General features: G+C 39.2%; 1 protein-coding gene across 3 annotated transcripts in view; it reads left to right on the forward strand.

Moving 5' to 3' along the window:
* DHTKD1 (dehydrogenase E1 and transketolase domain containing 1) overlaps window positions 1-16,295 on the forward strand; it is a 45,510-nt gene extending 29,215 nt beyond the window's left edge. For 2 of the 3 annotated variants that reach the window (XM_063100661.1, XM_063100662.1), the window contains 7 exons: window positions 933-1,083; window positions 2,113-2,219; window positions 7,787-7,951; window positions 11,772-11,854; window positions 12,184-12,353; window positions 13,893-13,978; window positions 14,783-16,295. In XM_063100661.1, the coding sequence (XP_062956731.1) occupies window positions 933-1,083; window positions 2,113-2,219; window positions 7,787-7,951; window positions 11,772-11,854; window positions 12,184-12,353; window positions 13,893-13,978; window positions 14,783-14,884 (864 nt within the window). In that variant the 3' untranslated portion in view covers window positions 14,885-16,295. The remainder of the gene's footprint in view (window positions 1-932; window positions 1,084-2,112; window positions 2,220-7,786; window positions 7,952-11,771; window positions 11,855-12,183; window positions 12,354-13,892; window positions 13,979-14,782) is intronic. The other variant, XM_063100664.1, reaches the window with a different exon arrangement.
* Window positions 16,296-16,525: the final 230 nt, after the last annotated feature.

Consider the following 16,525-nt stretch of genomic DNA (forward strand, 5'->3'; position numbering starts at 1 on the left):
CCCCTGGCAGCCACGCATCTACTTTTTGCCTATTTTGTTGATTTGCCTATTTTGGAGATTTCATATAAAAAGGATGGCATACTATGTGGCCTTTTGTGACTGGCTCCTTTCACTGAGCATGTTTTCCAGGTCCATCCATGTTACACCATGTGTCAGTACTTCATTCCTTTTCATGACAAATCATATTCCATAAAGATGTAACTTAAAAAAATACTTTTAAAAAAATTTGAAACAAATAAAATTACAGAGATGTTGGATGTATAATACTAAGGAAATTTTACTCATCCCGAAAGAAAAATTGCCAACCCGCTGTGTTTATTTCCTCCAAACGAGGACATTCTCCTCCATCACTACAACAAGACCATCCCAATCAGGAAGTTGACACCAAGACATCACTACCACCTGTCCTTAAACCCGGTTCAGAATCACGTAGCATTTCAGTGTCAGTTCTCTCTAACCTCCTTAGACATGTAATTTTATATTCTGCTTTTCTTACTTTAATATACCATGATGGTTCTTTTGATTTATTGTGCAAATGATGTTAGATTAATGGATTCTAATCAAAGGTAGGCCTTTATTTTATAACTTTCCACCCTTTGTTTTATGACTTTCTTTTTTTAAAAAAAGCTTGTGTGACAGTTTTACTCTCAGCTCCAAAGGTGGGTCATCTGAGAAGTATATTGCTTATCCTTGAAGAACATCTTTAATACACATGTTTCTACCTCTTTTATCTCTTCCTCTCTTCATCCCACCTTTTCCCTGTGCTCACTGATACTGAGCAGCAGGGCTCCTTTCTCCAGGGATGTGGTGAACGGAAGCAGACTTCCCTCTGCGCCCCTCCTCCCATTGAGAGGTTTGTGTAAATGTGATGCTTTACCTTTGCTGGCTCCTGTCCGGTGTCCCCTGGCAGGACAGTGTTTCATTCTCTCTAGGTCAGCAACAGCCCCCTGTCAGAAGAGGCCGTCCTGGGATTCGAGTATGGAATAAGCATTGAAAGCCCAAAGTTACTGCCTCTCTGGGAGGCGCAGTTTGGTGATTTCTTCAATGGTGCCCAGATCATCTTTGACACGTTCATTTCTGGAGGTTGGTATTAGTGTAAGGATGTGTAACAGATGCATGGCCCCATCCTCATGAAGACAAATGAATGCTCCTGAGCCTCCTGTGTGCTGCAGCAGTTCCAGAGAGTGGGGGCCTCTCCCTGTCGCCCATTGGGGCGTGGCAGCCATCACACAGTATGAGGAGCTGACAGGAAGAGCATCCAAATTCTTTGTCAGCAGAGTTCTGGGTGCCACTCAGCAACCATGCAGGGCACCTCCTGTCTCCTGCGAATGTGCCCGGCTGTGGGGCCTGTGAATGTACTTGCTTGCTTCTAGAGTGCTCCAGGTGTGCAGTGACCAACTACCACATGGATAACCAGGAGGCAGTGGGGACAGAGTGAGGCTTTGTGGTGAGAGATGGGGGGCAGCCTGGAAAACCCATTCCCCTCAATCCAGGTACACTCATGTGTCTGAAAGTTGAAAGTTTCAAAAACAGTACCTGCTTATTGTAAAAATCCAAAATATATGGAGGAAAAGCCTAAGTCTCTTCCAAGACCCTCAATCCCATTTTCTGGGGTACCCACTCTTAGATTTTTGAGTCTACACCTCAGATCTTTCCTGTAGTTGTGTTTCTCTGTAACTTTTTAGTTGTGAGGATGAAAAGTGCCTGAGGAGCCTGGACTTCTGACATGTCCAGAGATACTCTAAAGTGTCCTCTGCCCCCTGTTTGAGGACAGTGACCTTTGTTCTAGCTGTGCCATGAGGAAGGTGGGAGCTGCCCCAAGAACTGTACCTGAAGTAAAATCAGGAGGGCACATGCTATCCAGGAAGCCAGGACATTCACCTTTGAATTTGTCTTACATTCACTGAAGCCCAGGGCACATGCATCATAGCTTTTCACCCAGCAAAATCGATGTTTTCCCCCTAAATATGGTGCCACAGTGCCAGAAGATGCATGTAATGAACATTCTGGGGAGCCAGGCAGCAAAGTAGCATTGATCTCACACTCCAGGTCATGTCAGACTGCTCTGTTCTGCTCCATAGAGTTCTTACTCCCTACACCTGACTTTTCCAGGAGAGGCCAAGTGGCTCCTACAAAGTGGTATTGTTGTCCTCCTTCCACATGGCTATGACGGGGCTGGACCAGAGCACTCATCTTGTCGCATAGAGCGTTTCTTGCAGGTACGGTAAGCTGAATGCTTCTGGATCCCCAGAAGTGTTTTCCTTCTTTGTGGGTGCTTTGAAATAGGACTATCTCCTACAGATAGCTTAATGCTCACCTTAAACTATAAGACACTGTAGCACAGTTGTCCCTCAGTATCTGCGGGGAATTCATTCCAGAACCTGCCTCGGATACCAACGTCCTCAGATGCTTAAGTCTCTGATATAAAATAGTGTAGTACTTGCATATAACCTATGCACATACTTCTATATACTTTAAATCATCTCTAGATTACTATGATACTTAATACAATGTAAATGCTACGTAAAGTTGTTTTATACTGTATTGTTTAGGGAATAATAAGAAAAAAAGTCTGTACATGTTTAGGACAAGACACAATTTTATTTTTCTGAACATTTTCAATTGTGAGTTGGTTGAATCCACAGTTGTGGAACTCACAGATGCAGGGGCTGACTGTGAATGAAACAGATTTAGCGCAACGTCAGTATTGGAAACATAATCCTCAGGTATAATAGGATCACGGTTTTATGGCAATTAAAGTGGTTCCCGTGTGGCCAAGATCAGTGGTTTCTACACCAGGCTGATCATCAGAACCCCCTGCGGAGATTTTTTTGGTTTTAATTATTTTTTAATTGACACATATTTATAGTGTGCAGTGTGATGTTTCAATACATGTATACAATGTGTAATGATCAAATCGGGGTGATTAACATATCTATCACCTCGAATATTTATCATTTCTTTGTATTTGGAACATTTGAAATGCTCTCTTCTAGCTATTGGAAAATATACAATAAATTATTAACTATATCACCTAACAGTGCCATAGAACACTAAAACATATTCTTCCTATATATCTGTGATTCTGTATCTGTTAACCAAGCTCTTCCTCCCTATTCCCTGCCCCCTTCCCAGTCTCTAGTAGCCATAATTCTACTCTTTACTTCTATGAGATAGACTTTTTTAGCTTACACTGATGAGTGAGAACATGGGGTCCTTATCCTTCTATGCTTGACTTATTTCACTTAACATGTCTCCCTGGGGAGCTTTTGATAAACAGAGATACAGATACAGGGACTAAACCCAGATCAGATTGTTAGGAATCTGTATTTTTACTTTAAAAAACTCCTGTTTTCAAGTAAGATAGTATTTTTATAAAACAATTCATGATCATTAAAGCATTTTAAATATCCTGCCAGAAATAACCATTGTTATTTGGTGAGAATCGTTACCAATGTCTCTTTATGCATATTACTTCCTTAGGGTTTATTATAAAAACTTTCAAATAAACAGAAAGGTTGAAGAAAATTTACAGTGAACATTTATATGCCCACCCCCTAGATTCCACATTAATATTTTATTATGTTTGTTTTATCACATATCTATTCGTCTATCATTCCTTTATCTATCAATCCATCTTATTTTTTGATTCATGTCAAAGTAAATGGAGACATCAGTACACATCACCTTAAGTACATCAACATGCATATCAATAATCATTATGGCATATGTGCAGAGAAAATGTATAAATAGATGATAGGTTAGTAGATAGGTAGATAGAACAATAAATGGATGGTTATATTGATAGATAATGACACAGAGAAATAATTCTTATAAAAATGAGATTACAGAAATAAATAGTAGATAAATGAAAGAATACATGTGAAATACAAAGCTACAAATTTTTGAAGAAATATAGGAAATGAGTAGGCAGGACGTCCCATTTGGGAGTCATAAGCATACAGATGATATTTGTGGTCCTGAGGCTGCATGAAATCACAAAGGAGCGAGTACAGATAGAGCAGAGAAGTTGCCCACACATTGAGCCCTGGGATAGTCCAACCTCAGGAGGCTGCAGAGAGAGAAGACAAGCAAATGGGACTGAGAAGACGCAACCAATGAGGTGGGAGGAATGTCTAAGAAAGCAGGTGATTACAACAGTGAGAATGTCAAGATCAATTAGGATGAGGACTGGGAATCAACCACTGGATTTAGCAACGAAGAAGCCTCTTGAGGGCTGATAACTGCAGTTTTGATAGAGGGACAGAAGCAAAACTCTAATGAGAATGTATTTAGTAGTATCTGAAAGGAGGAAAGTTTAATTATTTATTCTTAACTTTTATTTATTTTTTTGGTGGCTGGCCAGTGCAGGGATCTGAACCCTTGATCTTGGTGTTATAACACTGCACTCTAACCAAGTGAGCTCAATGGCCAGCCTTTAAAACATTTTTTTAATTGATAAATGAAAAATTGTATATATTAATGTTGGTTGTACAATGTGATGTTTTGATATATGTACACATTGTGAGATGGTTAAATCAAGTTAATTAACATATTCATCAGCTCACATACTTATCACTTTTTGTGATGAGAACATTTAAAATCTACTGTCAGCAATTTCCAAATATACCATACATTATTATTAACTACAGTCACCATACTGTACAATAGATCTCCAGAACTTAGTCAAAGGAGAAACGTTTAGATGATTCTTTTGACATGCTTTGCTGCAAAAAGAAAAAGGAAATGGGGCAGTAGGTGGTGGGGGAATTTGTGTCAAGTTCTTTTTTTTTTTGCAGCTGGCTGGTTCGGGGATCCAAACCCTTGACTTTAGTGTTACAATACCAAAAGAGCTCCAACCAACTGAGCTAACTGACCAGGCCCTGTTTTGTTTTAAAGGTAGTAAATAGCAGCATGTCTGCTGATGGGCATGATCCAGTAGGGAAGAAGGAAATGATGATATAGGGGGAGAGTGGGGTAACTGGAGTGATTTCCTTGAGTGGACAAGATGGGATGGGATCTAGTGCATGAAGGGTTGGATCAGCTTTAGACAGGAGCTTGACAGTCTATTGCAATGATTGGAAAGCAGAGAATATGGATGCACATGATAATGTATGCATAGATGTCGTGGCAGGGTCCGAGGAAGTTCTCTTAGGTCATTAGCTGAGAGTGAAGATGTAGGAGGAGCTCCTGGGCTTAAAGGTGAGAATTAGTTATCCAGGAGAGGAGGAGAATGAGTGAATTGGGGAAATAAAGGATTAGAGTCTAAGAGCATTAAGGGCCCACTTGAGATTCTTACTCAGCATTTTAAATTGAGCCCATCAGTGTGACTGTGTTTTTTCTCCAGCTCCATTCCCTGCAGACATTGCACAGGTGGAAAGTTCGGATTAACTAGGGTTATGGCTGGGAGTGAGAAAGGGCCAAGGGACTCACGGGTATATGCAAAAGAGTGATTATAATGACTGACCGTGGAACAGAAGTCAGACAAGGTTGAGAGAGGAGACATGAAAAGAGTGGAGGACAGTGAGGAGGTGATAGGATCAATGTGTTTGAGCTTTGATGAGGTTGAAGTATGGCTGGAGTCCAAGCATTAAAGGAAGTGAGCTAGAAGGATAAGTCAGAGAGTGGAATGCATACAGTGGAGCTTATGGAAGAGTCTTGTTATTATTGGAACAAGGCTATCACCTAGTGCTGTTGTCTGTGTTTGTGACCCCCCCAGAATTCATAGGCTGAAATCCTCACCCCCAAGATGATGGTATTAGGAGGTGGGGCCTATAGCAGGTGATTAGGTCATGTGGGTGGAGCCCTCACAAATGGAATTCGTGCTCTCATAAAAGAGGCCCTAGAGAGACCCCTTGCCCCTTACACCATGTGAGGACACAGGGAGAATGCACCATCTATGACCCAGGAAATGGGCCCTCACCAGACACTGAATCTGCTAGTGCCTTGATCTTGGACTTCCCAACCTCCTGAACTATGAGAAATAAAATTCTGCTTTTTATAAGGTACCCAGTTTATGGTATTTTGTTATAGTTCCCTGAATGGACTAAGAAACCATGGGAATGGGTTATTGAAGTAGGAGGGAAGACAGTGTTATTGGAAGACATGAGTCAAAGGAACCAAGAAGCCAGGGTATTGAAAGGACCATTTACATATACATTAAAATTACCAAGACCATGTTAATAATATTATAATACCTATCTCAAGATTGCTGAGAGGCACACAGAGTCAATATATGTAAACTGCTTAGAACAATAATTGACATTTATGTGTGTTTGCTGTTTATTGTTTTTATTATCATTTCATCTGCTTTCACTGTGATTATCTCAAGTCCTAATACCACTAATTCTATTTTTTTTTTAGCTCTGCAAAAGAATTAATATATGTAAAGTGCTTAGGAGAGTATTTGCTGTTTATATAAGTGTTTGCTTATTTCATTGGATTATCTCAAGCTCTTTGTGCCATTCCTTTTTAGACCCACCTGTTCTGTTTCTTTTTTGGGGGGTGAGGTGGCTGGCTGAGCTGGTACAGGGATCTGAACCCGTGACCTTGGAGTTTTAAGGCTGTGCTCTATCCAGCTGAGCTAACCAGGCAGCCCTGGTTCTGTTCTTGATGTTTCATATTTATTTATTAGATCTGTAACAGTGGGTTTTGGCTCTCGCTTTATTTTCTTAGCATTGTACTGTTCGTTCTTATCTAGTTCTGCTGTATTTTCTTTAAAACTATCTGCCCTTTGCATACTATGTTCCTTTCCAACCCCCTCCTGCTCCACCCCGCCTTATATAAAGTTATTTGGCTGTATGGTATTTACATTGCTGCCATGTCATTTCCTTTCATCTTGTCTTTGTTTATCTAGGGCAACTCTTCAAAGACCTTAGAGTTGCTCTGATAGGGTGTGAGTGAATTCCCTTAAACATCCTTCCCAGTTGGTACCAACTTACCTTCTTGAAGCAACAGTTGAATACAGGTTCCAGCTTTTGGAGCTTGAGGATTATAGTGGGAGGGGAAAACTCTGATGGATGGAGAGGTTTTCTAGACAAATTCTGCTCTTTCCTCAGAGATTCAATAGCTAATGCCACGAGTCAGGGGTATGTATCGCTTCCATGGGCAAGTCCAGCAGCCCTGGCTGCCTCTTTTGAGCTCTGTAGGGGCATCTACTCTGGAAGATTTTGCCTTTGTTTTTCCACAGAGTGCTGCTCGCTCCCTCTCTCCAAACTGGAGGGTGGTAGTAAGAATTCTCAGGATTTTGTCAGCTCACTTTCTTTCCCTCCACTGTTTCTGGAGTAGGGTTAGGAGCCATGCCTCAGCTTTCTATCCCACTGAGATCTTCTGAGATTTCATTTCCTTGATCTCAATTTTTCAAGCTTGTTTGTTAGCTGCTTTTGATTTTTTGTCACACACACACACACACACACACACACACACACTATAATTTGGTTTATTTCATTAGGAAAGTGAGATTCTGATAGTGCTTCCTTTCACTGTCTTAACTCCACAGCAATGAAAATCTGTATTTTCTAAAAAGTCCTCCCCAGGTGATTCTTGCAATCAGCTGTGTTTGGAAACAACCATGTTAGATGACACAGCATTGGGCCAATGGAGAGAGCCATATGACACTTAATACTTTACAGGCTGTACATTTACCTTCTGTTATTTTTCTATAATGGAGAGAAATATCTTCTCTCGTCCTAATTGAGAATGCTTGTGTCACCCTCTGGCTAGCCCACTGTCATTATGATTGAAGCACGTTGTCTGAGCGTCCTCTTTCTTTGCATTTCTCTCCCAGATGTGTGACAGCCTGGAAGAGGGGGTGGATGGAGACACCGTGAACATGTTCGTGGTCCACCCCACTACTCCTGCACAGTATTTCCACTTGCTTAGGAGACAGATGGTCCGGAACTTCAGGAAACCCCTCCTTGTTGCTTCTCCTAAGATGTTACTCAGGTTTCCTGTAAGTAGAAAAAGCTGGTTAATAAGCCTTTCTCCTATTGTCATTTTTTGTACTCCATTTTTCTCTATTTTCTATATCTAATTATATTTCTAAATTATGGAAACATATTTTTAGGTTTTTAGGGTTTTTTTGTAATAGGATATTTTAATAGCAGTTTTTGGTTTATAGACATATTGAAGAGGAGTAACAGACAGTTCCATAGCCCCCCATACACCTAGTTTATCCTATTGTTAACATTTACATTATGTCTACTACATTTGTTATGATTATGAACCAATATTGATACATTATTATCAACTAAAGTTTACATTAGAGTTCCCTCTTTGTGTTGTACAGTTCTATGGGTTTTTCCAAAGACATAATATCATGTACCCACCATTACAGTGTCATAGTGTATAGTTCCACTGCCCTAAAAGTCCCCTGTGCTACACCTATTCGTCCCTCCCTCCTTCCCTCCTGTCCCGAAACCCTGGCAACCACTTTTTTGTTTTTGTTTTTTTTATTACCTCAAATATTTATGATTTCTTTGTGTTGGGAAACATTCAAAATCCTCTGTTCTAGCTAATTGATAGTATACAACAAATTGTTGTGAATTGTAGCTACCCTATAGTGCTCTGGAACACTAGACCTTATTCCTCCTATCTAGTTGTACTTTTGTATCTGTTAACCAACCTCTCACTACCCCCCTGCTCCCCGCCCTTTCCAGAACTACCATTCTACTCTCTACTTCTATGCGATCAACTTTCTTAATGTCCACATATGAGCGAGGACATGTGGTATTTCTCTTTCTGTTCCTGGTTATTTCACTTAATGAAATGTCCTCCAAGCTCATCCATGTTGCCAAGAATGACAGGATTTCATTCTTTTTATGGCTGAATAGTATTCCATTGTATATATTCGCCACATTTTCTTTATTCATTCATCTGCTAAGTAGATACTTAGGTTGATAACATCTTTGGTTTTAATTGACTTTGCTGCTGTCATTTTTATTTAATGTTTTAAGAATAATTGGAAATATAGGTAGATTTCTTTTCTCACTGTAATGAAGCATAGAGCTAGCAGATATTACACTGGTGTCCTAATCTGAGCAGAAATAACTTATTTACTTATTTGTTTTTGGTTTTTGGTGGATGGTCGTTATGGGGATGTAAACCCTTGACCTTGGTGTTATAACACCATAGTCTAACCAATTGAGCTCACTGGCCAGTCCCAGAAATAACTTTTTAGAAAAAGTTTTGAAGTCAGAATGGTCTAAGCACTACTATGCTGACAGTAGCAAGTTGGGAATTTAAAGTATTTTGATAAAAATGAATGGTATTATTCATCGTCCTTTATTAAGATTTATTGCTGTTAAATGATTTATCATGACGCCTGTTTCAATAAGCATAAATATTGCAACAATGTAGCTTATTGCTATAGTTCTTTAAAAAGGTACATTTTCTCTTGGTTTACCTGTTTAAAGTAAACCAGGTTTACCTGGTTAAGTGCACAATGTATTTTTTCAAATCACAAAAGTATGCTAATTTTCAAATGGCAGTGTTCAAGATAATAAATACTACTAAGCACATGTTTATCCCATCTGCTATAATTTTTTTCAGGCTCATATGAAAGTTTTAATTGGGATTAGCATTAAAAAATTTGCATTTGTTTGGATGTGGCTGAAATAAGACATTTAGAACTTGGTTATTTAAGAATATCTTGTACTGCACCCAAAGGTTTTAGAGTATATTTGGAATGGAGGGGTGCTGTGGAAAGCTGTGAGGTATTTGTTTCCACCTGTTGTTTTAAGCAGTTCCTAGCATTTGCGGGGGAGCAAGGGGGCACTCACTCCGAGGCTGGGCCTAGAGTCAGCGCCTTCCATGGCCCTAGAGTCAGCACCTCCTTAAACTCTGCACTCTAGGTTCCTCACCTGACTCACCCTAGTCCCTGCCCTGGGAGTCAATATCGAGTCAATGTCAAGGAAACGCATTTCAAGTAGTCTGCTCAGTGGCAGTAGTTCATTTGTTGTGGTCTACTTATTTTCTTACCCAGTGTTCCTGCAGACAACGTTATACATTTTGAGATGGCCTCATGGGCCTAGAAGCATCACAGAACATTCAAGAAAAGTTAATGCAATCCCTTTAACTCAGTTTTTCTGATGGGCCTATTTTGACACAGATACTTTACTTTTTTTTTTTCTTGGTGATTGCCTGGTACAGGGATGGAACCCTGGACCTTGGTGTTATCAGCACTATGCTCTAACCAACTGAGCTAACCAGCTAGCCCTTGACACAGATATTTGAAACAGCAATGTTAAAAGGGCCAAGTCAAAATGTAAAATTACTATAATTTATTTCTAAGAAATACATACATCTGAGATTCTTGACCCAACTTTCATTGTATCTGCCAAAGTTGTCACGTGTTCCCTCAATCATAACTATAGAAGAGTATAATGATATTAAATATAATACATGTAATTATTAAGTATTGAGTGAACTCTTAGAAATTTTATTGAGAATTTCTTTTTTGTGTGTGTGCTGGCTGGTACAGGAATTGAACACCAGACCTTGGTGTTATCAATTCCATTCTCTAACCGAGAGAATTTCTTCTGCTGTTTGAAACTGATAATAACAGACCATATTCTGGCCCTAATATTCTACCCCTTCCCCCACGTCTAATATATAACTTATCAAATAAGAGAGTTCTTTAAATATCTTGAATAAACATGTAGTATCAACTGAAAATAAATATGACTATTATTGAATTCCGATTTCTTCCTGAAAATTGAATTATTGGTACAAGTGACCTATCAGAATATGAGTCAACCCTTTTTTTCAGTGGCCCATTTGGAGATGATTTGCCACATGGAGACATGACTCAGGGCCATATGTGGTTTGCCAGGTGGGACCTGAATCCCAGCCCATTTTCCATTCAGTTCTGAACCCGACCTCCTTTTGATTCCTACCCTGGGAAGCAGAGGCTGACCAAGGCCGATGGTTCAGAATGGAGAGAGATTACCTCTTTCACGCCTTATTTAATAATAAGAATAGCTGAATATTTAATATTCATTTTTTAGGATGTATCAGCATATCCTAGCATCAATATGGCTGCTCCACAATGGCCTAGTCAAAATGTTATATTCCTGTTTGGGATGAGAATATAGAGACACTAACTGGATGAAAGCAAAAGGGGTTAGCTCAGCTGGTAGAGCATAGTGTTGATAACACCAAGGTCCAGGGTTCAATCTCTGTTACCAGCCAGCCACCAAAAAAAAATAAAATAAAATAAAAAAGCAAAAGGGATCAAATCTCCAACCTTGGCTTCATCAGTTATCTACTCTGTACCCTTTGCAATAAATATTTATTTAAATTGAACTAATTAATGAAATTTCTTTTCATCATAAAAACAGACATTGTTGTTTCTAGTTGCAGTGACTGAATAGCTTTCACTTATAAACTATGGTCAAAACCAGAAATAATTGCCCTAGTGTAGGTATTTTGGTTCACAATGTAAATTCTATAAGATGTTTCCAATTTGAAAAAATTAAAGCGTATTTTTTATTGATAATAAAGTTGTGTGCAAATTGAAATTTTGATCCTTATAAGTTTATTGTGAAACCTTTACTGTGGCACCAAAGACAATCTTATGTAATCTCAGAAAAATAATTTTGCTTTGACATATACAGAACTGATATTTTTTGGAAAGATTCTGTGACTATTAGTACATGTGTTTACTTGCTAGTCTAGAATTTTGCCACTATTTTTTCGTAAAGATCCCAGATAAGTAAAAGCTTCTCCTCTGTTCCATTGGCTGATAGGTGTGTGGTTTCTTACCCCCGTAGGCAGCTGTGTCGACTCTTCAAGAAATGGCACCAGGAACAACATTCAAACCGGTCATTGGTGATTCATCTGTGGATCCAAAAAAGTAATTTGATGTGTATCTCTGTTTTCACACTTGGGTAGAATTTTAATTAATGAGAAAATTAGTTCACGGTGAGGAATCCACAGTGACCCATATCTTCTCTATCCTGACATAAGCCCTGTAAGTCAGTGGGGGAGAGTTAGCGTGTCCATGGAAGAGTGAACTTCAGAGGCGTATGTGGCTAAAGGATTGCCAGAGCATAGCCTGTGACTGAACCAGCTACAGAACTCCCACTAATACATTAGTGAGATATTTAAACCCCTATCATCTCCCCTTTCCTCTGATACAGTTCTTACTTCTCCCCACCCCATTGCCCCTTTTCTGCCCAACAGTGTTAAGACACTTGTATTCTGCTGTGGCAAACATTTCTATGCCCTGCTGAAGCAAAGAGAATCTTTGGGGGCCAAAAAGCATCACTTTGCCATTATCCGAATAGAAGAACTCTGCCCTTTCCCCTTGGATTCGTTACAACAAGAGATGAGCAAATACAGACATGTTAAAGGTAAAGAGTGGGTCTTGTTCGGGTTTTTTGGCTTTCAAATATCTGAAACCTATGCAAACTATTTTAAATGAAATAGTGAGGGGGCCATGAGAGTTATCAGAAGCTTGATGTTCACGGAATCTGAAGATAATGAGAAAAGTTCCACTAGAGCCAGTGCCTCCATATCTGTCTTGGTGTCACTCTGTGTCATTCTTTCTCTCATCTAAAACAAGTAATTTCTTGAGAGTTTGGGGGCAACATTATTCCACCATTTATGAGAAATACAGTGTAATCATAAAAGACAGGCCCTTCAACAAATGGGGTTGGAATATTGGATGTCTGTATGTACCTTACACAGAAATTAACTGAAAACTGATCATAGACCTAAATGTAAAATGTAAAACTCTAAAACTCCTAGAAGAAAACAGGAGAAAATCTTTGTGACCTTGGATTAGGCAAAAAGTTCTTAGACATGACACCAAAAGCAGGTTCCATAAAAGAAAAATTGGGCTTTATCAAAATGAAAAGTGTTTGCATTATGTAAGGCCTGTAAAGAAAATAAAAAGACAGGCCACAAACAGGAAGAAAATATTAGCAAATACATATATGACAAAGGACTATGTAGAATTTTTAAAGAGCTCTTAAAACTCAATGGTAAGAAAACAAATAATCCAATTTTTCAAAATGTGCAAAATCTTTGAATAGGTACTTCTCCAAAGAACTTGATGGCAAATAAGCACATGAAAAGATGCTCAATATCATTAGCGATAAGGGAAATGAAAATTAAGCCAAAATGAGGTATGGCTACATACCTGTTAGAATAGCTAAAATTAAAACAAAAGAAGTGCTGGGGATGCAGAGCAACTGGGACCCTCACTCACTGCTGGTGGGAATGCAAACTGGTGCAGATACTCTAGAAAACAGTCAGTTTCTTATCAAATTAAACATTGAGTTACCCTATGACCCAGCAATCCCACTCCTAGGTATTTACCTGAGAAAAATGCAAACACAGTCACACAAAAATCTGTATGCAAATGTTTATAGCAGCTTTATTCATAATTGCTCCAAACTGGAAACAAGCAAAATGGCCCTTCAGCTGGTGAATGAATCAACAATTTGTGGTGTATCCATACAGTATCATACTATTCGACAACAGGAAGGAGTGGGCTGTTGCTATACTTAACACTGTGGATGACTCACAAATGTATTTTACTAATTCAAGGAAGCCAGACCCAAAAGGCTAAATACTGTATGATTGCATTTATATGACATTCTGGAAAAGGCAAAATTGTGGCGAGATAGAAAAGAACAGTGGTTGCCAGTGCTGGGGGGTGGGAAGGGGAGTTGACTACAAAGGGACAGGATGAGGAAATTTGGGTAGTTGATAGAACTGTTCTGAATCATAATTATTGTGGTGGATACATGACTACGTATTTGTCAGAAAAAGGAAAATGACAAGCAACACCATGCCATATTGGAAAGGCATACATATCTCTCCTGCCACCTTTTTTGGGTGTATATGTTTACTCGAGGTGCTGAAATGAATTTCTTCTTTTATAGATTTTATTTGGAGTCAGGAGGAACCTCAGAACATGGGTCCATGGTGTTTTGTTTCTCCAAGGTTTGAGAAGCAATTGGCCTGCAAGGTGATAGCTCTTTCTCTCTTGTAGTTTTTTTTTCGTGTGTGTGTGTGTTATTTCTCATGGAGTGCCAGCAAGTGGGTTTACCCCTATTGCCAGTCCAATTATTTAAAGATAAGCTAAAATATAAAATCTAGTTTTAGGAGAGTGCTTATGGAGATGTACGAGGGTACTTTAAAAAGTTTGTGGAAAAACAGAATTGAAACATGATACAATCTTCTATGAACTTTTTGAAGACCACTCGTATATGCGTACATACTAAAATTATGTAAAAAAAAAAGTGGTTATACTCAGAAAAGTAAAAGTCTTTACCTGTTGGTTGCCTTTCTTGCTAGCCTCTTCTGCATGTCTTGTCCAAGCCCCAGAGGAGCAGGGTGAGGAGCAGCTTATTTTACACTGTAGAACTGGATACACCCAATAACACTTGTTCCAGGCCCATTTACAAAGCTGGTTACATCCAAGGCGGGTGTGCGTCTTCAGGAAGGGAAAAACAATGAGAAAAAAAATTGTGCTTCTGTTTATCTTTCTATTCTGTTTTGATTAGAACTCAGTTCACTTATTTGATACTTGTCTGCTAGGCTCACATCATTTCACCTGCAAAGAATTCTAATTAAGGAAGCTCTACAGCTAAAACCAACTAATAGTTACTTAAGAAGCATCTTATCATGCTATTCTATGTAACTCATTTTTCTGAAGAGGTGATTCATGGTTAAACAAGCTCAGAGAAATACATGCCCCCTCTTGGTGGAACTAAGCAGAGCTCTGATCCAGTCAAAATGTCCTTTTCTTTCTTCTCTGCTCTGATGCCAGCTCCGGCTTGTGAGCCGGCCCTCCTTGCCAGCCCCCGCTGTAGGAATTGGCACACTTCACCTGCAGCAGCATGAAGACGTGCTCACCAAGACCTTCGCTTGATGTGGACCTTTGAAGAAATACCACTTCCTTTTAAGAAAACTGCCATAAAAAGGAAGCCGGCTTCCTCTACTCTTTCCCCTTCCATTAGGTGACATGAAAAAACCACGTTCCTCTAAGATATTGGGACAGACAAGGACAACTTAATCTGCAGTAGGTGGAATAACCAGGGGAATTGGTCATCTATGCGTGCATGTGACCTGCAAATTTATTCTTAGAAATACAATAGTGAGCCTTGTTAACAGCTGGTCAAGAGTTCAGATCCTCATACTGGCCAGCCACCAAAACCAAAACCAAAACAAAACCAAAAACAGTAGTGTTGTTTTGGTTAGATCTGAGTGAGTCAGAGAACTAGATCCTTATTTAGATTTTTCCAGACTCCACTCTGATTAACCATGCACAAGCAGGAAGAGTTCTCTAGCCTGGGTTGTAGAGCCACGTGTAGATGACCTCAATACTCCCTCTCCATTTGGTGTGTGTCACTTTCATTAATTTTTTCCCTGCCTTTCTCAAAGTCCTGTGACTACCAATATTTTCATTTTATGTAATCTCTGGTGCTGCTTTCCAGCCACTGTACAAAATGTTTCACCAAACACTAGCAAAACTAGGTTATTCCTGACTTGTGTTCTTCAAGGTAGTTGTTTTACCCATTATCCTTAAATCTAGGTCCTATTAAGTTCAAATCTCTAGGTGTATGATCTTCTAGCACTGTATTTTTAAATTAAGGACTTTTAGCTATCATGAAATTGATTTATGGTCTATTTTGCCATACCTCCCCCCCCCCCCCGATTGTTCGTATAATGATATCTTTCTGTTTTTAACTGACTTGGGTGTCTGATACAGGGATTTCAGCCCCTGGTTAATTAATCAGTCTTGCCTCTAAAAGTCCCTGCTGCAATGTGATGTTTATTTGTGGTATTTAATGAGCACTTTAACTTTGACAGAGGGACCTTCCCAACACCAGATGCTTGGGTATTTCTTAGAAGTCATCATCTAACTCCCTCAATCTGAAATTCAATCTAGTACCAGAAGTATAACTAAACAGCAAACTACACAGAGCCTCTGCCTCCTACTGTTCTTGGGACATGGCACTGTTTTTCTCAGAAGCCATTATGGAGTCCTGAGGGACTGGAATGGGCCCATGCCCTCTCCACTTTTACCAGCAACTGGTCATTTTTTTCAGAATCAGTGTATAGGTTCTGGCCACAGCAGTGGATTCATGATTCACATCTTAGATGTGTGTGTACATCAGTGTGTTGATTTAACATTTCTGTAGTTTACCTTAATGCTTCATTTCTGCATCAAGCCTTATAAATTGTGTAACTTACACAACTAACGTAAAACAGTAAAATTACAAAGGTCTATTTCATGAGAACAGTTATCAACATTGTATATTTAACTAGAAAAAAATAAAAGCACAATGTCATTCTTTTTCTCAGATTTCTTGGTTTCTTGAACTATATTTCAAAAGTTTAAGCACAAAATGAAATGGAAGATTAGTTTTTTTTTTTAGTTTAGTTTAGAGCTCACCAAATTTCTCCCTAAGTTTACACCTCACAAGTCTGTTTATGATTTCTTCTTACATCTGCTCCAACTTGGGCCAGGAAATGTGTCTTCTGTCATCTCCATCACTTTCTTATTCTC

This window comes from Cynocephalus volans, chromosome 6, assembly GCF_027409185.1.
Source record: "Cynocephalus volans isolate mCynVol1 chromosome 6, mCynVol1.pri, whole genome shotgun sequence".
In the NCBI taxonomy this organism is placed as follows: domain Eukaryota; kingdom Metazoa; phylum Chordata; class Mammalia; order Dermoptera; family Cynocephalidae; genus Cynocephalus; species Cynocephalus volans.